Consider the following 25,713-nt stretch of genomic DNA (forward strand, 5'->3'; position numbering starts at 1 on the left):
GTGTTATCTGGGGGACAGCAGGCAGATATTCTCACATCCCTCCCACCTCCCCTGGTTGGCTTCATAGCTTGTTTATGTAACTGAGGAACTGCAAGCCAATGTTGGGCGGGAAGGTACTCATGCGTGCGTAGTACGGGCAGTCTCAAAGCTTCTTAAGTAGTTTAAAGTGACAGTACACTTTTAGCACTGTCTGTACCAGGCTCCATGGATGACATCACCCACATGTGAGAATAACTGCCTGCTGTTCTTGGATAACACCTGTTATGGTAAGTAACTGTGCTTTCAGGTAGGTTGGAGCGGAGCTATTCAAGACTTTAATAACAGACAATAGAATTTAAAGAATAATCTTGCCTGTATTGGAAGCCAGTGTGTCTCTAGATAGGCAGTGGTTATATGGTCATATTTAATTAAGGAAAAGATCAATCTGAGAGTCATGTTCTGTAACTATTTTATCGTTGCAGCAGGACAAGGTAGATACAAGATGTTACAATAATCTAGCAATCCTAGAACAAGGGACTGAACCAGAAGACAGAATTGTACCCTTTCAAAGAATTTTCGAATATATGGTAGATTTCGTATAACTAAGAACTATTTCTGAACAACTACAGATTGCAATCAATTGAATAAAATATAAACAGACATGGAGATGATATACTGCCTCCAGAATTATAAATACTTTATAGTTAATTATACATAAAAATATGAATTGAATTGAAATGATTCTATAAATTTTAGATATTAGTTTTTGCCCCAATGCAGGCATACTGCCAAAATGTGGCCGCATTGGACTTGTTTCAAATACGAGACTATTACCAATACTGCTTTTGATTATGTTTTGTTATCTAACTGTTAGTTGTATCTTTCCATTAGGGATATTCTGAAAAACTGACTAGATTATAGTTTTACACAGCTGCTGTAGATTAACCAATTAAAAAGAAGCTTGATTATAAAGTAAAATTTAAGCCATTATGCTCATTCTGTGCCCTGCTTTTTTGGGGTTGGTTGGTTGGTTGGTTGTGATCTCTTGACTGTGGCAGACTTTTAAATGGAACAGATATGTGTGAATGTATTTTACATATTATAAATATGTATCTGTGTGATAGTTGATTTGTAGATGTGGCACAGTTTAAAATGAGAATTATATGCATCACATTCTTATACATAATTGACTTTTTCTCCTCATTCTGTGTTCCAGATAAAAGAAATGGCAACACTATCCATTATTGGCTGCTACTGGACAGAATTGTACAGCAGATAGTTTTACAGAATGATAAAGGGCAGGATCCCGACCTTTCTCCCCTGGAGAATTTTAATGTGAAAAATGTTGTTCGGATGTAAGTTATGAGATTCAACTTTCCTTTTCCTAAGGAATGCTGATTTTTGTTATGGTCACAGAGGGATTATGAAGGGTTTACTCTAATGATCTGCATTTGAATAGACTGGTTTTATTAGCCTCTACTTGACCAAAATACAGATTTACACTTTTAACACAGAAACGCAGGAGATGTCAGCATATGAAGGCCATAAAGCCTGTCTCCCTTTCCTATCCCTCAATTGTAATTGGTCTGTAAAATTTCAGTTCTCCTTAGATAACATGGATAATGTAGCCACACTTGGTATTTCCTTGACGGTAGTCTATAAAGCAGATTGGCCCTCTCTAGCTTGTAGAAATTATTTTCCTCCAATCAGCAGTCCAAATTCCTCTCACCTTGCTGACATCATAGGAGTGGAAAAGTCAGTCTTTTTTCTTCCACGCTGCAAAGTGAACAAGCAGCCCTCTTTCTCTCTCTCTCTCTCTCTCTCTCTCAGTTTGGAGGACTTAATTTTTTTTAAAAAGAGAGAGAAATGTCAACAAAAGAAGATAGTGCTGACCCAAAGGACCTTACTAAGGTACCAGAGGGCTCTCTCTCTGTCAGCAGTTCAGCCTCTGTAATAATCCCTACGGACTCTCTCAGAGTACAAACAGGAACTGGCACCACCACAATGTGGTCCAGTATTTCCCCTATGGAGGCTAAGCTGACCAAGGACTAAGTCTTCTCAAAAGGAGAAGCATTTCAAATTGAAAAGATTGCCAGACCACTCTTATTCTCAAAACAATGTCTTTAGCGTCCCATTTGTCAACACCACTTCAACCATTTCTCACTCTCATCATTCTACTCCATCTCCCTCATCTGTGCAAGCTTCAGTAAGTTTGTATCCTCTTTGGAAAAAGAAGAAAATAATCTCCTCAAAAGATATTACAAAATCCACAATCTCCTCAAGTCTCATCTACCCAAAAACATTTGGTGTATCCAATCTCCTGCACTTCAATCACAACACAAACAACTTAGGATGCAGCATTACTTTTGGTTCACCTGTTTCGGAAAATTTTACAGAAGACAAAACAAGTGGGAATGGTGAGATGTACTCGCACCTCCTGGTGGCAATTTCAACAACCTTCCTGAATCTCATATTCCATCTGATGCTCACATCACATGAAGCTCATTCTCAATTTATTTGTTTAATTTTCTACACCTGTTCTCCCAAGGGAGCTCGAAACGATTTACATGAATTTATCCAGGCACTCAATCATTTTTCCCTGTCTGTCCTGGTGGGTTCACAATCTATCTAATGTACCTGGGGCAATGGGGGGGATTAAGTTACTTGCCCAGAATCACAAAGAGCAGCATGGGTTTGACCCTACAACCTCAGGGTGCTGAGGCTTGTAGCTTTAACCACTATGCTACACTTTCCCCTCAGTGCAAGAGTCTCCTCACCATTCTATTATATATTCTTCTGATGAAGAAGTGATCCCTCTGGATGATACTTCTACTGATGTTCTACCTTTCACTTTTGCTCCTCCACTAGATTCCCAATCTAACTCTACAACACAGGTGTCTCTTTGGTGGAGACTAATTATATCAGATTTATTCAAAAGATTCTAAAAGACTTGGCTTTAGCTTCTCAAGGTGGATCCACTAACCACAAGTATTTTTAAGCTATATTAAAGTCTTTTGATGCCCCAAAAGGATCTATTTCCATTTCCATTCAGTTTTATTTCAAAGAAAAATTTGGCAAACATATTCTACTCAACCTATACCCAAATGTCTTGACACTAAAGATAAAGTCCAGTCAGCTTGGGAGTGTGACAAGCTTCAGTTACCATACCAGGACTTAGAAGCAGTTTTGAAAAAGAACAAGACCACTAAATCTACTTTTCACTATCCTCCTGGTAAGGATTCCATGATTTTGGATACAGTTGGTAGAAAGGTATATTCAGGAGCCACATTAGCTCAACGCATAGCTGCTCATCAATTACAAATTCTCCACTATCAACACACTCAAATAAAACATTGGATTTATTATCTACTGGTCCTGTCTGAACATCTTCTTAACATAGAAGAATGTACATTGAATTTAATTAAAAATATATATGGTATGTATGATTCACTCTCAAGAATTAATGAAGTTTTCATAGCAGCTCAAAGCACAGCTTGGTTGAGAGCTTCTGGTTTATGTGGCAAACTGCATCACCGTTTGGTAGATGCTCCATGTCAAGGTGACAATTTATATGGGAATAAAGTTAAAGATACTGTATCCCAAGCTAGAGAAGGTAGTACTACCATCAATAATTTATAGTATCACTTTTTACCACGACCCATATTCCTATCTACTTTCAATCATTCTTCAATATCTTTTACACCTATCTGACTCGGGACTCGAGACCTCTTCAGTTAGAGTTCACTTAGCAAGCATTTCAGCTTTTCACAAAGACTTAAATGAGAAACCAATATATTCATACCCTATTATAGCTCGTTAAAGGATTGTGGAATATAACCTCCTGCTCCTCAATGAGATCTTAATGTAGTTCTTGCTCAACTAATGTGTTTGACATTTGAATCCATGGATACTACTTCATTAAAATTTTTGATCTTCAAGACTTTTTGGTTGCTATTACTTCAGCTAGAAAAATTAGTGAGTTATAAGCACTATCCGTTCATACAGTTTTTCCCCACTAAAGTTATTCTCCGAGCACATCCCAAATTTCTTCCTAAAGTGGTTACTTCTTCTCATCTCAGTCAAGACATTGTTTTACCTGTTTTTTTTCCCTAAACCATACACCCAGCAGAAGAATCTCTACGTACTTTAGATGGTCAACATGCACTTCTTTATTATTTAGCTTGCACCAAACCTGTAAGACACTCTTATTCGTCTAATTTCAGACTCGATTGTTAGGTCATTCAGTAATTTAAAATAACTTTATCCAATTGGATAGCTGAAAGTATTTCATTCTCTTGCCGACAAACTGATCTACAGCCTCCTCAGCCTGTTATTTGCTCACTGACTTCAAGCCATTTCATCTTCCACAGCTCAGTTGAGAGGAGTATCTATATCAGACATTTGTAAAACAGCAACTTGGTCTATACCCCACACCTTTACCAAACATTGCTGCTTGGAAACTGCAGCAAGACCAGATAGCAAGTTTGGAATGTTTTTGCTTGATTGCTTCCTTCACCCTTCTCTAACGAGGCTGTCCTAAGAACTTTATTTGATATGACAACTCTTAGCTTGGGAGAAACCAAGTGTGTCTGCATTATCCATGTTATCCAAAGAGAAAGCTTAGTTGCTTACCTGTAACGGGGGTTCTCTGTGGATAACGGGATAATGCAGACACACCTACCACCCTCTATCTCCTCCCCCCCCCAAAAAAAAGGAACATTATATTTACAGGAATTTATAAATTTACACTGCTTCTTCTTAGCTTGCGATTGACTGAATTTTCCACTCCTATGATGTCAGCAAGGCAGGAGGAATGCTGACTGCCAAATAGAGAAAAATAATTTCAGCAAGCTAGAGAGGGCCTTTCCGCTTTACAAACTACTGACAAGGAAATGCCAAGTGTATCTGCATTATCCAGTTGTCCATGAAGAACCCCTGTTAACAGGTAAGCAACTATGCTTTCTCTTCCCCAGCCAAAAATATCTCTGAACTTCTCTTGTGCTTTCTTGATCTGAAACTTTTTTTTAATGACCTGTATCATACAGGCTTTTCACCCTAACTTTTACAAACAGTTTTGGTCAGTCAACCCTGCTAGGCTTCAAACCACTAGCCATAGAGCTCAAAAACAAAGGGCTTGATATTCAGTGTGACTTTAAGTGGGCAAGAAAGGCTCCTTCCTTTTCAAACAATGCCAAACTGACCGACTGCTGATATTCAGAGAAATAGTTAACCAAACAGTGCTGCTGAATACTGGCTTTGATTACCACAGTGCTCTCAAAGTTATGCAGATACCAGCATTATTCATTTCTGATAACATATCTAACCGAGAAAAGGCAGTCCTAATTTTGCCCAGTTAGGTATACAGATACAGCACTGAATATTGTCCTCTGTACCTGCATAACTTCCAGGTATTGTTGCAGACCCAGATATTCAATGACAGTGCCTTGATATGGCCCAGCTTTGAATATCCAGGCCTTTTTAGCCAGCGGAAGTCAGCACTTAATGACCACTGCTAACTGAATATTGACCTGATGGATTTTAACACTTAGCTAAAAAGACACACATAAGAACAGATTCAAAGCTTAGCTTAGCTACAAAGACACATAAGAGAACAGATTCAAAGCTTTTTGCATCTGTAATTCAGGGAAGACCAGTCAGATTAAAAAGATCGGGTTTTTGCCCTCAGATAGTTCCCACCCCTTTCATCCAGGTAGGCATAACCTAAGTACATAGCTGAATTTGCACATCCTAAAGCTGTATTTTGCTTATCATTGTGGCTAAAATGTTTGTATGTGGATATGTATTTTTTATTCTGCAGGTTAGTTAATGAAAATGAGGTCAAACAATGGAAAGAGCAAGCGGAAAAAATGAGAAAAGGTAAGGTAAATTTTTGGAAATGTGAACTTTACAGCTAAAACTGTACAGTATATGCATTCACATACTGTAGGCTTAATTGCACAAAGTGGGAAGGGCTGTTTAAGGCACTCTGGGAGCAGTTCTATAAGTGGGAGGCTCCCTTCAGGTGCTGTTCAGCAGGAGCTATTCTGTAACAGCATCTAGAGTAACTCAGTATCAGCATAACGACCTTTATGCTTCTGCATTTACACAAGCCATAGATCTGGTGTGACAGAGAGGTGTGTAATTTACAGTATTCTGTAGACTATGGGCAGAAGGGGAGGAGCTTAGCACTGATTTTCAGCATTAGGCCCCTAAAGGTGAATGGCAGGCCTGAACTGAAGAGGAGAGTGTGTAGTGTTCATAGATTCAGGTGAATTTCCTGCTTTCAACTCCTAACTCCTCTCACCTTGCGTTCTGCATCCCCAACCTTATATGTCATGTCTGTCTGTCTGTCTGTCCAAGTTACATTATAAGCTCTTCCAAGCAAGGGCTGTCTATTAAATGTCAAAATGTACAGCATTGCGTACGCCTTTCAGTGCTATATAAGTGATAAATAGTAGTACTGTAAAATTAAGCTCCTAAGTTTGACTGAAAATAAACCTAACTTAGTTGTCTAGATTTTAGAGCTCAGAATTTTTGGAATACAGTTTATGGTTTGTTAAAATTTTACATACCGCCTTTCTTTAATTAAAAAAAAACACAAGGCAGTTTACAAGCAAAATTAAAACCAAGAGAATAATTGGAAAAGAATGCTATAAATCTGACAAGACAGAGAAGAGAAAATGAGTCGGGGAAGAGAGGTAGAGAGAGATTAATGTGCAATGATGAACTCACTCACACCCCAGTTCTGTTTGCTAAATTGGTTGAATATTGGAATATTGGCTTTACTGTATTTGGCTGCATTGTTTTTTTTTTTGTTTGTTTGTTTTTTTTCTTTTTTTAAAACATCCTAAAAGGCTGCATTGTAACCCTGCAGGTATGCATTGTTATACAGGCAACAACCACCAAATGGTGATTAAAATCTTTCCTGAAAAGTAATGGGTGGGTGTAATTGTTAGGGGGGGGGGTTTGCAGAAATGTGGAGGGTATATGTATATATGATGGGTGAGGGGAGCTAGAGTAAGGTAGATAGTGTATGTGTGTCGTAGTGGAGGGAGATAAATCCATCATAGTTTGGGGGTAGAGAAAGGTAGATGGTTTGTGTCTGTGTGTCCCAGGGATTGGAGCAAAATAAAGTGGGACTCTGCCTGTGAGAGGGGGGAAGATACCTTGGAGATGGACAGAACATGGGGTTCTTGCTGGGAGTTAAGGGGAAGAGCAGAGGGAGGGCAGTGGAGGCTTGACGGGATGTGGAGCGAGAACCCTAAGCTCTCTCCTTATCCCACCTCGACAGCACAGACAGCCAGGTCTCTGTTCCTCACCCATCTCCCCCTCCCAAGCTTCAAGTTTATTTAAAATTTGATATCCCGCTTATTAAATGTCTAAGCGGTGTACAAAATTATAAAAAGTTTAAAATTAATATGGGGTGTCACATACAGACTCTCAGACTAAGACATACAATGTCACACATATGGTAAGGAAGGGGAAATTCAATGATTGATAGGACAAAAATACAAAAACAGGAGAATATAATAGGAAAGGAACATGTTCTTCATATATGTGGTCGGTGACAGGTGTAAAGCTTTGGAATGCACTGCCAGGAATCTTGCATTTCTGTACTGCTAAGATGAATTTTAAGAAAATGTTAAAAGTCCAACTGTTTGTTAATGCTTTCTTGTGTTGAGATTATATATTTAGAATGATCTGAAAATGTATTCAGTCCTGCTGACTGCCCTTTAAAGTATGGTGATTTGTAATATTTCACTGTATGTTTTGTTTAACATTTTATGCCTGTTATTATGTAAACCTTATAGGTATCCAACAATTTAAACTCTTCCCTTCCTTCTAAAAAAGGGATTAAAGATCTTCAGTTAATCTTTGGTTATTAAATTCTCTCAACTCTGGAATGATCTCCCCTTTTTTTAAGGAGTTCCAGTTCATTTCAATTTTTCCGTAAATCTTTAAAAACTACTCTATTTGCCAAACATTTTGAAAATTAATTTTTTTGAAATTTTGCTATTATCTTCTATTTATCATTTGTAAATCATTCCCTGTTTATTTAATTGCTGTGAACTGAGTCGAGCCTTCGCAGAATGATGACTCGGTATACAACGTTAAGCTTTAGTTAGTTTAGTTTAATATATGGTATATAAATTTTTAAATAAATAAATAAATTTAGTAGAGATGTCAGTAGTAGAAAGCGTTCATGAATGTTTATAAATTAGATGCATCTTTAAACAACATTTTTAAGATTAGGTTTAAATTTGTTTCAAGAAGATTCTAACGTGAAGAAGCACAAAGCTACAAAGAGAACATAGTGGAAATTAGTAGACAAATATCCATGTACAGTATGTATATTATATAATTCCTTCCCACCTGCTTCAAAGTACAGTGGTACCTTGGATTACGAGCATAATCCGTTCCAGGAGCATGCTCGTAATCCAAAATGCTCGTTTATCAAAGTGAGCTTCCCTTTAGGAAATAATGGAAACTCGTTTTGATGCGTTCCCCCCCCCCCCCTGAGAACCGACATTGCTCCCCTCGAAGGCCCCCCTGCGATCCGGCACCCCCCTTGCGATCTGGCATCCCCCCTTGCGATCTGGCATCCCCCCGCCACGATCGGGCACCCCCCCGGACGCGATTAGGCACCCCCCACGCCATGATCCGGCACACCCCCCCCCCCCCGACACGATCGGGCACCCCCCGACACAATTGGGCACCCCCCCCGCAGCTTCTTACCCTCATCTTGGCACCCCGAAGATCGGCCTCCTCGTCTGCTGGGCCTTGAGCATCTGGGTGCCCAGATGAGGGTAAGAAGCGGCGGGGGGGGTGCCCAATCGTGTTGGGGGGTGCCAGATAGTGGCAGGGGGGTGCCCAATCGTGTTGGGGGGGTGGCGGGTGGGTGCCCAATTGCATCGGGGGGGGGTGCTGGATTGCGGGGGGGCGCTCATAAATCGAGCCATGCTCGGTTTCCGAGGCACCGATTTTGCAAATGTTTTGCTCGTCTTGCAAAACACTTGCAAACCGGTGCACTCGTAAACCGAGGTACCACTTAATCTGAAATCAGAATGTCATGCATGTTGACTAGAACTTGAAAACCCTAACTCCCCAACCTTGCTGCTGCTTCCCAATAGAAGTAGAATCACTTATGATGTGCTAGCCTGTTTAGTTTTGTAGGTGCTGTACAGTTTACCTGCAGAAGGTGTGTCTACACCCTGAGAACTTATTTTGTATGTCTTCACAGAGCATCATGAGCTACAGCAGAAGTTTGAAAAGAAAGAAAGAGAGTGTGACGCCAAGACACAGGAGAAAGAGGAGATGATGCAGACACTGAATAAAATGAAAGAAAAACTTGAAAAGGAGGTTACGGAACATAAACAGGTCAAGCAGCAGGTGGCAGAGCTCACGGCTCAAGTTCAGGAGCTCAACAGGGTGAGTGACTTCGTGCAGGCTCCACTTTTACAGTCAAACACGTGATTCAGTATCTGTAGAAGGTCTACACTGCAGGTGTGGAGTTTCTGAGTATTTCTTAAGGAGGACAGTTTTCAAAGTCATTTACATGATTTGTAAACTGAGCGTTCACACATGACTAAGGGCAAGCAGAGGCATAGCAAGCGTAGGAGGCACCCAGGGCGCCCCCCGCTCCTTTCCGTGCTCCCACACCGCTCCCACACCCCTGTACCTCTTTAAATCTTTGCCAGCACAAGAAACTTCTTCAGCCTGCTGCTCGTGCTGGCGTTGCCTTTCCCTCTGATGTCACTTCCTGGTCTCATGACCCAGAAGTGATTTCAAAGAGAACCAGGCTGGCGCGAGCAGCAGGCTAGAATAGTTGCTTGAACTGGCAAAGATTTTAAAGAGGTACGGGGAGGTAGGGAAAGGTGCAAGCGTGACTGGGGAGGGGGGGGCAGAGAGGTGCAAGAGAGCACCCACGGTGGACTCCCCCTCACTACACCACTGAGGGCAAGTCTATAACAAGTCACTTAAATTTACATGCTAACAATGTGCCTAAATTTACTGAATCCTGCCATTTAGATGCCTAAGTGTACATTTACCAACAGAAATACTGGGCGCTTAAATGGTATTCTACAAATAGACACTTATTTGTAAGGAGCTGTTGGCATGGGCAGAACGTGGGTAGGCCAAAGGCAACACCAAACAGAAGAACAGAACTCCACACTTCAACAAAGACACCAAAAACAAGTGGAGGTGACAAAGGAAGACACACAACCAATGGTGCAACAAAAACCTTTAATAAATGTCTTCTAAGCGACTTGACAACAGGCCGTGTGTCGGCTGAAGGACCTGCATCAGGAGTCTGAGTTAATGTCATGGTCAATTCATATGGCACCCAATATTCACAATGGGCAAACCAAGCTGATCAAGACACCTTTGAAAGAAAAATTGCTCAGCAAAACGCAGGCCTGCGAGAGTTAGTTTCTTACATAATTTCTCAGTATTTCCCAGATTTCATTTTTCCATGCCAATTTCATGAGATTTGCTACATCAGCGGTGGTAAATTCATGTGGCTTAAGTGCCACTTCCATATGTAAGATAAGAGAACTGATGATAGCAGCTTCTATGTCTACTTGTTCTGTCTATTTATAGGGATCCTTCTGTTCATTTTGATGTAAATAATTTAAGGAGCCCAGTTAGCACATGGTAACAGGTTACTGCAGAACTCGTTAAAGCATTTTGCAGTATTTTGCCTGTTTTGTGCAGTAGCCAGTGTGTTAACCAATTTTAAAAATATATGTATTTTTCTGAGGGGACATATCATGGGCACACAATGGGGCATTCCTGTGTTTTCCAGATAGCACATTAGCATCTGCTAGCCAGATAACGTAGGTTTAAAAGAGAAACACTTACTCCTAATTAGAAGGTGGAAAGTGTGCTTTTGTTAATTTTTTGCAGGTATTAATGGGAACAGTAGTGCCAACCTGCAAAAAAAAAAAAAAAAAAAGGGGGGAGGGGGGGAAGCCCTACAAAAATGGTGCACATTCTGGGTTTAGCACATGGGAAAGTCCTGCATTAGAACATGCTAAGCCCAGATTTACCACTCCTTTAGTAAAAGAGGACTTAATATTCTACTGAAAAATTTGATCTGTCAGAGAGAGTTTGAGGACAGGAGGTTCTGGAAAGTGCTGGAATTGAGAAAAGAACCTTCCATCTCTGCCAGCAATATTTATAGACTCCACCCCTCGCTCCCGGTATATCAGCCAGCTCTGTTTCAGAGCGAGGTGAGAAAGTTTGAGGACAGGAGGTTCTGGAGAGTGTTGAATTGAGGAAAGAGCCTTCTATCTCTGCCTGCGGTGTTCACAGATTTCACATCCCTCACCTCGAACATCACCCAGTTCTGTTATAGAGTGAGGTATATTAGCTAGCTGTGCTATACAGTGTGTGAGTTATGGGGAAATGAAGGGGATATGTTAAAATTCAAACTTGCTGTATCTACACCAGTGATTAAAGGTCCTATGGACAAACATTTGACTGGAATTAATTACTCAAAACAGTAAGTAGTTTTTTGCCCTCTCTTTCTTAAGATGGGTTATCTCTGAGTCCTGACACTAGATCCCCTCCACCCCTACCTGCAGATGTAAATATTCAGGTGGAGTCTGTACCTAATGGGTTGCAGGACAAACCTGAAATAGTGCAAAATCCCATTGTAGCATCTCAAGGGACTGATAACTTAGCTAAATTGCAACCAGTCAGTTTTGATACGGTTGAGATGGTTTCCATTCAAGATGTTCCTCAGGGTGATATTTCCTTAAAAGATATTTGGTGAGCTGTCACCCAGACCAAGAATTTGCTTAAAGGGAAAGTAGCACAATTATGTACTATTTCTAGTCAAGTTGTGTCTTCTATCTCTGTATTACAAGATGATGTTACAAAAATTAAATCTGCTAGTGAGGAGATGCAAAATCAAGTGAAAGTACTTCAGCTGTGAAAGATTGTCTGATTTTGCATCATAAATTGGAACAACTGGAAAATCATTTGCATGTTAATAATCTACGCTTTTTTAATTTTCCTTGTTCACCTTTACTTTCACCTGAAATGTTGCTTAGAAAATATTATAGAGAAATTTTAAAACTGGAAATATCTGAGTCAACTGTATTTCAGAAGGTTATATACCTGCCATCATCACTAGCAATGTCAACTAGAGGAGTGGTGGATGTAGCCCCAGTGTTAGCAGCTGGGGAATTCACTGCCTTCTTAGAGGATAGATTCCGTGCAAACGTAAGGAAGTTCTTCACCCAGAGAGTGGTAGAAAACTGGAACGCTCTTCTGGAGTCTGTCATAGGGGAAAACACCCTCCAGGGATTCAAGACAAAGTTAGACAAGTTCCTTCAAACTGAGGGGAGCCACAAGCACTAGGGGTCACTCGGAGAAATTGAAAGGGGACAGGTTTAGAACAAATGCTAGAAAATTCTTTTTTACACAGACGGTGGTGGACACATGGAACGCGCTTCCGGAGGAAGTGATAGGCCAGAACTCTGTACAGGGGTTCAAGAAGGGTTTGGATAGGTTCCTGGAGGATAAAGGGATAGAGGGGTACAGATAGAACTTGAGGTAGGTTATAAAGGTGGTCAGAAACCACTTCACAGGTCGCAGACCTGATGGGCCGCCGCGGGAGCGGACCGCTGGGCGAGATGGACCTCGGTCTGACCCAGTGGAGGCAACTTCTTATGTTCCTGCTGAACAAGAACTTACACTGATAGGGCTAGTCTCAGTTAGGGCGCTGGTCTTTGACCAGAGGGCCATCGCGTGAGCGGACTGCTTGGCATGATGGACCACTGGTCTGACCCAGCAGTGGCAATTCTTATGTTCTTATGACACTCAAGATATAATTTCCACTCGGTAACTTTGTTGGTAACTCTCTTGTCAGAAAGAGATAAATTGCTAGTTTTAAAGAATTACTTTAAATATAAAATAGTTGGTTTTTTTGCGGCCAGCCAATTCAAATTTTTACAGATGTAATGAGAGCTACTCAGGAATATAGGAAACAGTTCTAGGCCCTGAGATTCAGGGTTTTGGCTATTGGAGCAACTTTTTTCATGCGTTGTCCCTGTAGATGTATTTTGCATTATGAGGGTAAACCATTTATATTTTTTTATCATTCTCATTTGGGGAAATTTCTATTGGAACATGAAAAAAGTATAATTAAAACAGAAAATTTATCTCAATGTTAATAGTTAGAATGCTAACTGGATTTCCATCAGGAATTGTTTACTTTTAGGGCCTGTTTTACAAAGCCACGCTAGTGGCTGCTGCGCGGTAACGGCCCCGAAGCCCATAGAGATTTAAAGGGCTTCAGGGTTGTTGCCACGCAGCAGCCGCTAGCATGGCTTTGTAAAACAGGTCCTTAGTTTATCCTTGCAAATCTCTCCTTGAAGTGGACTTTAGAATTAGTTTCTTTCTATTTGTAATATTTCTTGTAAAATATGTCTCACCAATGTTGTTCTTTTCTTGTATATCTATGCTTGATATGTATAATTGAAATTACCAAATAAATTAAAAAAAATTGACCGGTCAGTTTGATTACACAAAACTGGCAGGAAGCAGTGTCTGGTCAGACTGCAAAGCAGGAACTCTTTAAATGTCCAAAAAATAAGACTGACTGGCAGGTGAAATCTTCCAAATGTCTTGGGGAGATTTGTTTGTGTGTTATACTTTTTTTTTTGGGGGGGGGGGAGGGGTGTGTGCGTTCCTCCACTTTATCTGAAAAGGGGATAGGGATATGCCACTTTGCTGTTGCAAAATGTCTTGGCAGAATGTTCATGCAGGTCTTCCTTATTGTTTTTTAGTGTAACTATAAAATTACTTTGGCAGATCTCTAGCAGCATACATCTGTGCCTGACCTATTCCGTAAGGTTGTTTTTTTAAAATTCTACTTTATACCCATAGAAAAAAATTCTTCATAACCGTGATCTTGAACAGTAAAAATTTGCATTACATGTTCTATGTCTTCCAAGCTAACAAATAAGCCCTTTTTAAAATAAACTCTTTATTTTATCTTACAGAGAGGTCCAGTTCATGGTGGCCCTCCACCAGGAGCACCTGGTGGCCCTCTACCTTCCGCATTTCTCGGTGGTTTGTTCCCTCCACCACCTCCACCACCACCCATCTTTGGTGGAATACCACCACCACCACCACCACCCCCTCCACCTCCAGGTGGGCCACCCCCTCCCCCTCCCCCTCCCCGCTTGGAGGAATGGCTGCACCTCCAGGAGCACCTCTGGGTCCAGCTCTTAAAAAGAAAAACATTCCACAGTCCACAAACCCTCTCAAGTCCTTCAACTGGTCCAAGCTTCCAGAGGTAAACTGTCCAATTTACTGTGTAAAACATATCTATAGTATATTACATTCTTCAAGGGACAAAAAAAAAAAGATTTATATGGTTAGTAAAGTCACCTTTCTCTAGAATAAGATGGCTAGTGTTTGATTACCCTGTAGAGTGTCTGACAATGATTTGGCATGTGGCTTACCTGACTAATACGTGTTAACAATAATCACAGCTCTAATTAAGCAATTTTCATAATAAATATTTGTGTGAAAAACTCAGACCCTGAACCCATGAACTGGTGACAACACCAACTGAGGTTCAATAGGGGACCATCATAGTTTTCACTGTCCCCTAATACCATCCAGATATATTGAAACAATAAATACAACAAAGTACTTATCTGAATCAGAAGGTATTACGTTGATATGGAACCTCAGAGGAGTTAAAGTGACTCGTGCAGCTAAAAACAATTCCTGTGTTGATTGTAGATAAATTCACTCTAATGACCCTGTCCCCCCTGACTAATAGCCACATGCAAAGAACTGACTGTCATACATTAACAGTCTGTGTAATTTAATGGAATGAACTGTTCACTAAGTGCTGTTTCTCCTGTCCATGTTTTCAGAATAAATTGAGTGGCACAATATGGGCAGACATTGATGATGCAAAAGTGTTTAAGATTCTAGATCTTGAAGATATTGAAAGAACCTTCTCTGCTTACCAAAGACAGCAGGTAAGAATGTGCTCTGGTAGTGCACTCTTTGGTTACAGATCCTGGGTGTCAATGCTACAGCTGAAACAAGCTCTGTCAGTCAGATTAGATAACATCTTTGTTCTTGTTGAAGTATACATAAAATCAAGAAAATCCATTTTTATTTTTACAAAAATATATAAGTATCTATTTTGATTTTTGAATCACCAGCTTACCAAAACAAATCTCTGACCAGTGCACAACAATAACACTCACATAGCCCAGAAACCAATGACCATGTTCATTCTATGCATGGGAGGGAATCCTTGGTATTGTATGTGAGCAGCACATCTTAGCTGACCTCGGAATACTCTTCATCCAAGGTCAGAATTAAAGAGATCAGGCAAAGGCTGTGTATGGAGGCTCATGGCATCTCAGCCCTCCCCAGAGTGTGGGTTGCAGCCCAAATGGAGTTGCAGAATCATCCAGTTGGGTAGAAAATGGGTCCTGATGAAATGTTTAACTCGATCATACAATCACTTCAGCAGGGCCAGTTTTTGGGGTGTGCAACCAATGAAACAAAGTAATGACCAATGAACACTTCAAAGGAATCGAGAAAGAAGACCAACTGAAGGGGAAAAAGAGATCAGCTGGAGCAGTGGCTGGTTGAGAGGGGAGCCTACAATGAGGATAATTTTATAGTTGTAAGCCTATTTTATAAGGACAATTAGGCACTTATGAGTCTTTATAAAATACCAATACAAATCACAGCTAAAATGTGCCCAAGTACATTTTACACCAATTTGGAAGAGGAAGCGAGTGCAGCCAGATAGATCTAATATCAGCATTTTTATTCTGCTTTTCCACAAGTCTCAAGGAGTGTGTGGCGCAGTGGTTAAAGCTACAGCCTCAGCACCCTGGGGTTGTGGGTTCAAACCCATGCTGCTCCTTGTGACCCTGGGCAAGTCACTTAATCCCCCCATTCCCCCAGGTACATTAGATAGATTGTGAGCCCGCTGGGACAGACAGGGAAAAATGCTTGAGTACCTGAATAAACTCATGTAAACTGTTCTGAGCTCTCCTGGAAGAACGGTATAGAAAACTGAATCAATCAATAAATCTTAAAGAGGTAATCCTTTATGACATTATAGCCATAATTTTTCATAATAAATTATGCTCAAATGCTTTATCAGATCCTTCAGATAATCAGTAAATCTGAGAAATTTAAACCATTCCCTAACTCTGTAATAATAGTTGATATTTCAAAATATTGTTTATACATATTCAGATACAGCAAATAGATGAAATGAAAGTTGAAATGCCACCGAGGCCGAGGGAGGCCAGAGGAGTCATAGGATATGAAGACAAATCAAATATTACTTAGCGCAAAACCCCGAGGATCACTGAAAGATCCCCAAGGAAGATTCATAAAATACTACAAAATCCAGATTGAAAACGACCAAGGATGCTGGCAAGCAAAAGACGGCCAATGCTCGGTTCATGGGAGAAAAATTGGTTTTGTTGGAGACAGGATGAATGTTCTGCAATGACTGCAGATGTAAAGACACCTCTCTTTTCTTTAAGAGCAGCTTGTGAAGTTTCATTTTAAAAGGGGACCCTCGGTTCAAGGGTCAAGAGAGACCCAACCAGGTGTCACCAAATAATCAGGCCAACCACCATGGCATGAAAAAAACTCATTAATCCCTTGCTAACTAACAACCACCAGTGAAGCTAAGTATTTGATCTACATATAATAATATTCTTTAAAACTATTTATTGTTTTAGAATGAACTAAAATTAGAAAAAGATAAAAAAATTAGTGATGGACACACACCATATATTGACCCGGTGAGGATCAGGTGCGTAAAGCCAGAGAATATGATAATATGATCTTCTGGTGGCGTCTCTGAGGGTCTAAAAACAAACGTTACACTTTCTTTTGGATACAAGGTAGAAAGGGTGAACTAACAGTATCACCTTAGATGATTCAATGAAAAAAACTCAAGCATAATTAAAGGAAAGAACTTATAAATCTTTGACATACCCTTGGGGTGGCCAGTCATGTCAGCTATTGATTTCTCTTTCACAACAGCTTTCTGTTTTTGTGTCAATGGATTCCTGAAACTATTTGTCATGATCATTCAACTGTACCAGAGGGGTTTTTCTCAGGTGTAACAAATCCTGAGTTTATCTTCCCAAGTTACAGATTTTTTTTTTTTTTTAATTAGAGAAATATTTTACATTGTATCATCACAAAATAGAGGAAATGGAAATAAATCATCAAACATTTAAAGAATATACTGTATATCCTTTACAGGAACCATCTAAATTAAATTCCATCAAGCCTACATTAATGAGAGGAAAGTGCTTATTTATCCAAAAAATAGTTAGATAGGATGAGATCCTATATTTTTTCTTTATCAGGGCACTAATATATTTAACACACTAGATAAAGATCCCCAGTGGGAAAACGTATATATAGTATTATGTGCCCAATATTTCCCACTTATAACTAACTATGAATAAGGTTGTAAATGTCTTAATCTATGAGAGTTAGCCTCAGTAATGGAGCCTACGCGTAGCCATTCAATGACTGGGGTATTCAGCGTAGCTATAATCGCTCCTTTAATCTCCAATCATTGGCCTCACTCTCATTTTATATTATTCAACACTTATAAAAAAAATTTTATTCTTAATATTTGTTCTTTTTTTAAGAAAAAATCCTTAAAACATCTATTTTCATACACTTCCTATCATTCTATAATTAATCATACACTTCCTATCATCCTTCCTTATTCACGTTTGAGACTACACTATCTATATTTCTCGTTTTATCTCTAAATTTCTTTTCTCCAACGTTATGTGATTACTCAAAAATATTAATTTTCAACAAGTATTGGCTTATACAAGCCTACTTATCTTTAGAGCTTATCTTTAAGTCAGCACTCATCTTAAGTCAGCACTTGTATTTCACAAATAAAGGCTTTATTTGTGAAATACAAGTGCTGACTTAAGATGAGTGCTGACTTAAAGATAAGCTCTAAAGATAAGTAGGCTTGTATAAGCCAATACTTGTTGAAAATTAATATTTTTGAGTAATCACATAACGTTGGAGAAAAGAAATTTAGAGATAAAACGAGAAATATAGATAGTGTAGTCTCAAACGTGAATAAGGAAGGATGATAGGAAGTGTATGATTAATTATAGAATGATAGGAAGTGTATGAAAATAGATGTTTTAAGGATTTTTTCTTAAAAAAAGAACAAATATTAAGAATAAAAATTTTTTTATAAGTGTTGAATAATATAAAATGAGAGTGAGGCCAATGATTGGAGATTAAAGGAGCGATTATAGCTACGCTGAATACCCCAGTCATTGAATGGCTACGCGTAGGCTCCATTACTGAGGCTAACTCTCATAGATTAAGACATTTACAACCTTATTCATAGTTAGTTATAAGTGGGAAATATTGGGCACATAACACTAATATATTTATTCATCTCACATTTCAAAATCAGTTAAAAAAAAAAAAATCAAACCTTATTTCTCATGAGCTTTAAGGAGTTGTTCCAATTGCACTGAGTACAGATTTTGATGCGTTTGGTAACAGTGGACATGGTACCTACGTCCCTTAACTCTATGTACTGGATATTGGTTTCTCTGTTTTTAAGCAGTAATCTATGCAGGGCATGACCTTAGGAGGATGGCATGGGCCAGGAATTAGGTCTTCTGAGACCTTAATACCGAAGAGCGGGGGTCAAGGTCTAGGTGGGGCCACTAGGGAGAAGCCAAGAGGGATAAGGAGGATGAGCTCATGATAGGGACGGTATTGTTCATCACACTGCTTACCTTTTGATATCAACATTCGTATCTGAGGCATATGTAAATGTCGGCTAAATACTTGTTTGGACCCAGGGAGGGTAATGGGGAAATCATTTGTTAATTAGGTATTCAGCAGTTTTGTAAAATCCAGCATCGACACATTGAACTCTGAATGATACATTTTTGTTCTGATAAGCTCCTTTGTAAAATGGATGTTCCCACTGGATATAGTGCAAACTATACACAATTTTCCTGTAGCCTTGAGGTATTTCATAAAAGGCTCTGTGTTCGGCTGTTGACTTGATTTTTACTTTATCTTAGCTAGTTTTGAAAGCAAACCAGAGAAATAAAATCTATACTGTCCCTGGCTCATTATTGAGTTATGTCATACGTTTTATTTTCAGCATGGTTTACAAATGACTGACTAAGCATCACTTATTTATCGCCTCCTTTCTCCACTCGGTGCATTTTCACTTACAGCCCCAAATGAAGTTTCCTGTCTCCCTTCTCAGAGGGCTTCTTTGGTAGCGTGTTGCTCTGTTGTAACAAGCTTGCTGACTGCTTTGGCCTCTTTCTCTCTTCTTTTCATTCTTTTGGCTGCTCTCGCTGAACTGCACATTTTGATTGCCCTTTCCATGCTTCTGATATGGCTGTAGGACTTCTTGGTCAACAATAGCTCCAAACAGGTAAGTGAGCTGTTGCCCTCTGCTTTATGTTTGATGGCCACATTTTCCCCAATCATTGCTTTGAGTAATAAGTGCAGTGTTACTTCACAACCCAGAAAGCTATCTGACTCCTTTTTTCCCTCCCCCACCCCTTTTCAAAGCAGCACAACAAGTTATCATACAGAAATAAGTATGAAATGCTGCTTTATGGATACTTAGCACTAAAATATAGTTTTATGTACCTTTAAAGAAAAGACCAAAATATTTAAAAGCTGCTTATATCTATATTTTGAGGGTGCCATGGGTCTTCAGTGTATAGAGAACGCAGAATATAATACATGTAGAGGAGTGGTCTAGTGGTTAGAGCAGCTGCCTTAGCACCCTGAAGTTGTGAGTTCAATTCCCACTACAGCTCCTTGTCACTATGGGCAAGTCACTTAACCGTTTTGATTATAACCACACAAAAAAGTGATACATCAAGTCCTATCTCCTTCACCCTATTACCTATAATTATTTAATTTGGCTAAAATAAGTGTGACTTTTATTGTTACATAGGAAATGCTTTTGGTCATCTTCCATCTTTCATTGATAGCCTGTGGGTCATGTAATTGACTTACAGACTTCATGAAAGCACGAAGTACAAAATGTTTCCACATTCAGTCCTTGACGTCTAGACATCTTACTCTACCCCTTGTAGTTTTAATCCCACAAGGGTTTCCAAAAATTAGCTTTAAGCATCCTTATCACTGCAGTATTGAAGATATAATTAGCTTTTTTTTATCTCGGGTAATGTCTCACGTGACTTGTTGAATAGGAGAGACTTTTTTTTGCTGAATTATAGTTGTAGATAGGATTAGTAACCTCCAGTGATAAATTAGATAAATTGTGAGCCCACCGGGGCAGATAGGGAAAATGCTTGAGTACCTGATTGTAAAACCGCTTAGATAATCTTGATAGGCGGTATATAAAAAATCCTAATAATAATAATAAAGAGCAGAAGACAACACTAGAATGTGGGTCTGATCTGTTCACACTGAGCTCCCATAAATCTGAACCCATCCCCTTTGAGTATTCATGACAAGATTCATCATGAGAAAATAAACTGTGCAATAATTTGTTACACAGTGGTGACTGCAAACCTGAAATGGTGTTCATTCCTTGCTGATATGTGAGCTAAGGCATTCAGGTCTTTTATCCAAGTTTCCAAGATTATTTATAATTTGATAGACCGGCCATCAACAAGTATCTGATCAGTTTACAGAGCTAAAATTTACAATTTAAAATAATTAAGGGGAAAAAATGTTTTTTTAAATTAAAATTATTGATTAAAAAAAGGGGGGGGGGGAAGTAGTCTAGACAAAGACGACTGGGTAATGGAGGAGTTAATACATAAGGTAATAGGGGAGGGAGGGAGGGAAAATTTCATAAATACATCTAGATTGAAATTAAAATGAAGTAAACATGTCTCATTGTTCAAACATTTATACAATTTGCTGCATCTATTGGGATATTTTGTAAAATGTTACCCACTGTACTGTTACAGGGTTAGGGGGTATCTGCATGCTTTACCTGTGTGGAATAACTGTTAGAATTGTGTACCTAAAGCAACATCAGGTCGTCATCATGAAAAGGACACACTAGTAAGGGAGGCTAAGTTTTTTAACCTATTCAATTTAGTTCCTATCTTAAACGTGACCAAGAAATCATTAACACATGCATGTATTTGAAGATATAGATGAGATTATTGTATGAGTATTCAGATGCCTATTTTTCAGATAATTTTACAGATATTTCCTCCTATTGGTTTTAAATGTATTTCCCTGTAACTTCGAGTGTCCCCTAGTCTTTGTAATTTTTGACAGAGTGAAAAATTGATCCACTTGTACCCATTCTACTCCACTCAGGATTTTGTAGACTTCAATCATATCTCCCCTCAGCAGTCTCTTTTCCAAGCTGAAGAGCCCTAATCTTTTAAGTCTTTCCTCATACAAGAGGAGTTCATCCCCTTTACCATCTTGGTCACTCTTCTTTGAACCTTTTCTAGTGCTGCTATATCTTTTTTGAGATAAGGAGACCAGAATTGAACACAATTGCATTAAGGTAGTAATTGGTCAGGTCTGGGGGGTAGGGTGATGATGTTGTGATGGTTAACAGATTGATGGTCGGAGAGAGGAAGAGTTGAGATGCAGAATTTGGTGGTAGAGCAGTTGGAGAAGAAGACACGGTCAAGGCAGTGGTCATTCTGGTGCGTAGGGGTGGTGGAGCACAGTTACAGATTGTATGAGGATGTTAGAGTGAGAAACTTAGAAGTATAGGAGTCAAAGGGGTCATCAGTATAGATGTTGAAATCATCAAGGATGAGGGAAGGAGATGAGGGTTCAAGGAAGGAGATCCAGGAGTCAAATAACTGCTACTCGGAAGGGTAAAGGAGTGAATAGTTGGATGTAGTGAAATTCAAAGGAGGGAGAGCAGTGAGATTGAGGTGGAAGAAGGTGTTGATATTTACAAAGGGGTTGATATCTACAAAATGGCAAGAGTAAGAGCTCAACACCACCTCCACGACCAACTGGATGAGGTGTATGTGAGAAAAGGTAGCCTCCATGATTCAGATTGGCTGCTGAAGCAGAGTTTTTGAGGCAGATCCAGGTCTCAGTTAGTGCTAGCAAGTGAAGAGTTTAAGAGATAAACAGGTCATGAATGAAGGTAAGTTTGTTTTGAGACAGAGCGGACATTCCACAGAGCACATGAGAAAGGAAGAGAGGAAGGGGGGAGGAGAGGAACAGAAATAAGATTGGCTGGTTACGGTGCGGTGTGACCCACATGAATAGGGTGAGGGCTGACTAGGAGGACTGGGATTGGAATTGATGTCCCAGGCAGAGAGGAAGAGTAGGAGTAAGAGAATACAGACAAGTGTGGAAGAGGCATGGGGTGGATGCACGGCAGTCGAAATGCATATAGGTAGAGTAGAGATGGTTGAATGAGATGGAGAAAGTGTTGAAGGATTAGAGCTGAGAAGAGGGTGAAAGACAAAAGGGAGGGTGAGGTGGTGAAATAAAAAAATGAGTGATGTGGTGCTGGGGGATTAAGTAGTTTGGGGTGAAAAGAGAGATTGAGGAAAGTTAGTATTAGGTGCATTGGAATCATGAGGGTAGGGGAAGGAGTGGGCACTAGGCATCTCCTTAGTGGGCAATGAGATTTATCCTGGCTATGAGAGAGTTTCCTAGGCCCAGACTGGTGATTAAAGTCAGATTTGTGAGACAGTGGTGGCTAGTCTCATGAGATGAAGGTGAAAGTAGATTGGTAATACAGACTTACCAGGGAGAGTTCACGCGCAAGAGGCGTGGCCGCACAAGCGTTACATGTAAGCACTGGCATAGTAAGGTGGGGTGGGGAGGGGGCAGTCATTGTAAAGGGCGCAGGCACCTGTCCTCCTCTCTGCCCTCCCCAACGCACAAGTGTGCCCCTTCTCCCCTCATACCTCTTTAATTTTTGCTGTGCGAGCAGCATTATGAACTTGCTGCCCACTTTGCCTCTCTCTGATGTCACTTTGGAAATGACATCAGAGGGATACTGACACAACACGGGCAGCAAGTTCATGCTGTTGCTCTAGCCTGAAAAATTTTAAAGGTATTGGGGAAAGAAAGGGGGGCAGGAAGGAGCGAGGGGGGCGGAAAAGAGGGAGGGGCACCACTTACCCTCGATGTGCCACTGCATGTAAGGTAGGGTTAAAATAAGAGTAAAACTAAATCCTCTCGCACCCCTACAAAAGAGAAAGAAAGAATGAAGTCAGTTACTGTATAAGCTTTATGGACCTGAATCAAGGGTGAAGGGAGGGGCACTGCTGGATAATGAGCTGGTTTGGTTCATCACAGCTATGTGACAACCAAACTTAGAGGAAATCTTGTCACAATCTATGGAGATAGGACAAGGACAATGGAATTATAACAATTAGCAGAAAAACCAGGATTGCATTTAAAGGTTACAAAAGAAAGCATGTGTAAGATTTTAATATACATTTTCAGAGTACAGAAAACATAATTATCAGATAGAGATGAGTACATTAATCTAGAGAGGTAAAAGATAATCCCCACAAAAGTGAAAGTGCGAGATTCACTAAGCCCACCGATCAAGTCCCAACCACTTAGCGACCCCTCTGACCCGATTCACTAATCTAGTGGCCGATCATCCTCCGATCAGATCCGATCCGCGCATGCAAAGCAGGAAGGATGCGATTCACTAAACAAATGCAGGCACACTGACTGGGCTGGCCGATCCAAAAACAAGTGACTGCTGAGGACCAGTCGCTTCTGTAAAATCCTTCTCTCTGCCCCGATTCGCCTGCTCTGGCCGCCCTGCTCTCTGCCCCGATCTCCTGCTTCTCTGCCCCGACTCTCGTACCCTTCCCCGCAGTGCAAGTTAAAAGTAAAAAGGGCTCGCGAAAAGTAAAGTTTTTTAAAAAAAAGTTTTTTTCCAGCTCTGTCAGACACGGAGGACCAGCGCAGCTATAGATGGTCTGCGCATGCGTCGGGATCGCTGGAGAGCGATCCGTGCAGTCGGTTGGGAGGCGTGATTCCGATCATCCTCATTTGCATGAGGACACGTCGTGAATCAGCCCCCCCCCCCAGACCTGGATCGGGACCCAAATCGGATCGGTAGGCCGTTTTGTGAATCTGGCCCAAAGAAAGAATAGTCAGTTATAAGCTTTATGGGCCTTTTTAAAATGCTTGAATCAGGGGTGAAGAGGAGGGCACTGCTAGATAATGAGCTGGTCACAAGTATGTGATAAACCAAACAGAGGAAATCATGTCACAGTAAGATAAAGTTCTGAGTACATTAGTGAGGTGAAAGATAATCCCCACAAAAGAAAAAGAAAGAAATAGAAGTAAAACTCTGATGTCTCAATCCATCCCCCCTTTTCTAGAACCAAATGGTCCTGATTAGATGGGAAAACCTGAGCATGTCCTCTCTTTAGAGAACTGTCCATGTTCCCTGACGGACTTTCCAAAACCCAGCAGTTTGTCCAGGTTTTGAAAAGCCCCGAGCTCCGGCTGCGTCTGGAAGGCCTTCAACAAGCAGGTGTGGATGATGTCACACACATCTGCGCATGCTGGAGACCCTCCAGATAGGGCTTGGAGGTTGTGGGAAAAGAGACAAAACTTTTTGGGGGCGGGGCTGGGATGGGGCAGGGCCATGCATCCGGGTTTGTCCGTAGTTAAATATGGTAACCCTAGTCCTGATTACAGCAGTATTTCAGTATTCTATAGAGGAAAGGAGGTGCCTGAATATAGGTGCATTGCCTTAGAATTGCCCCCTAATGTTTTGCACACATGCATTGGGGTAGTTTTATTGGCATATTCTTGAGCATGCAAAACTTTATTCTGTGTGCTCAAGTTTCTCATGAAATTATCCCTGCAATGTGCTCTTACCTTTACAAATAACCTTAAATAGATCTTGGCACTGTTGTACATTGCAAAGCAGGAGGTTTGGGTTCAGTTCCCGGTCCCTGCTGCTGCCTAGACTGACTAGAGCTGGGTATAGAGCAGAGCCAGTATTCCTCTCCCCCCCTAAGAAGGGAGTCTTGCCCTTTAAACAGTGGCACCATCCACTGTGTTTGACTCCTGAAGTACACTTACTGGATTCCACAGAAACCTGTGATCTATGAGCCCTGACTAAGGATGGTCATGACAGGGAAAGGGATTTTAGAAAATGGAGAGAAACCCCCTATTAGTAACAAGTGAAGGCTCTTTGTGTTAATGCCACAGTAAAAGTTGCTTCAGCCTAAACAGGAGGAATCTCCTATGTGCATCCCCCTTCCTTTGCCCTTCTGAAAAAATATCCGTTCTGCAAACAGCAATCGTTAACTTTTTGATTGACTGTTACTGTGTGAGGGGGGAGGGGGTTCTTCTGTGCTACACTGACCTACGACTGGCTTCATTATGTTGGGCAATTTGAATAAGAATTTAATACTCTGGAATTAGGATTTTATTCTGGTGTTTTGCAGAAAGAAGCAGATGCCAATGATGACACACTAAGTTCCAGACATAAAGTTAAGGAGCTGTCGGTAATAGATGGGAGGAGAGCTCAGAACTGCAATATTCTTCTTTCAAGGTATTTTTTATCACTTTTATCTTTTTTTTTTTTTTTTTTAATGGTCTCTAAAGCTTGAATCTTTGTCCTTTGAATGAACCAATGCAGTGTTTCTTCTGTGTTATTTAGCTGAATGGAATTATTGTATCTGAAAAGCCTCCCCTGAGTTTAAAACTTATATTAGCTTTAAT

The 25,713-nt window shown here is 40.3% G+C and overlaps 1 protein-coding gene across 1 annotated transcript in view; it reads left to right on the plus strand.

Annotated features, from left to right (window-relative positions):
- Positions 1-25,713, plus strand: part of DAAM1 (dishevelled associated activator of morphogenesis 1) — a 342,176-nt gene that overhangs the window by 248,827 nt on the left and 67,636 nt on the right. The window contains 8 exon segments of the mRNA XM_033952248.1: positions 1,196-1,334; positions 5,798-5,856; positions 9,221-9,408; positions 13,995-14,163; positions 14,166-14,290; positions 14,883-14,990; positions 19,427-19,456; positions 25,437-25,543. Of these exon segments, the coding sequence (XP_033808139.1) occupies positions 1,196-1,334; positions 5,798-5,856; positions 9,221-9,408; positions 13,995-14,163; positions 14,166-14,290; positions 14,883-14,990; positions 19,427-19,456; positions 25,437-25,543 (925 nt within the window).

This window comes from Geotrypetes seraphini, chromosome 7, assembly GCF_902459505.1.
Source record: "Geotrypetes seraphini chromosome 7, aGeoSer1.1, whole genome shotgun sequence".
NCBI classification, from domain to species: domain Eukaryota; kingdom Metazoa; phylum Chordata; class Amphibia; order Gymnophiona; family Dermophiidae; genus Geotrypetes; species Geotrypetes seraphini.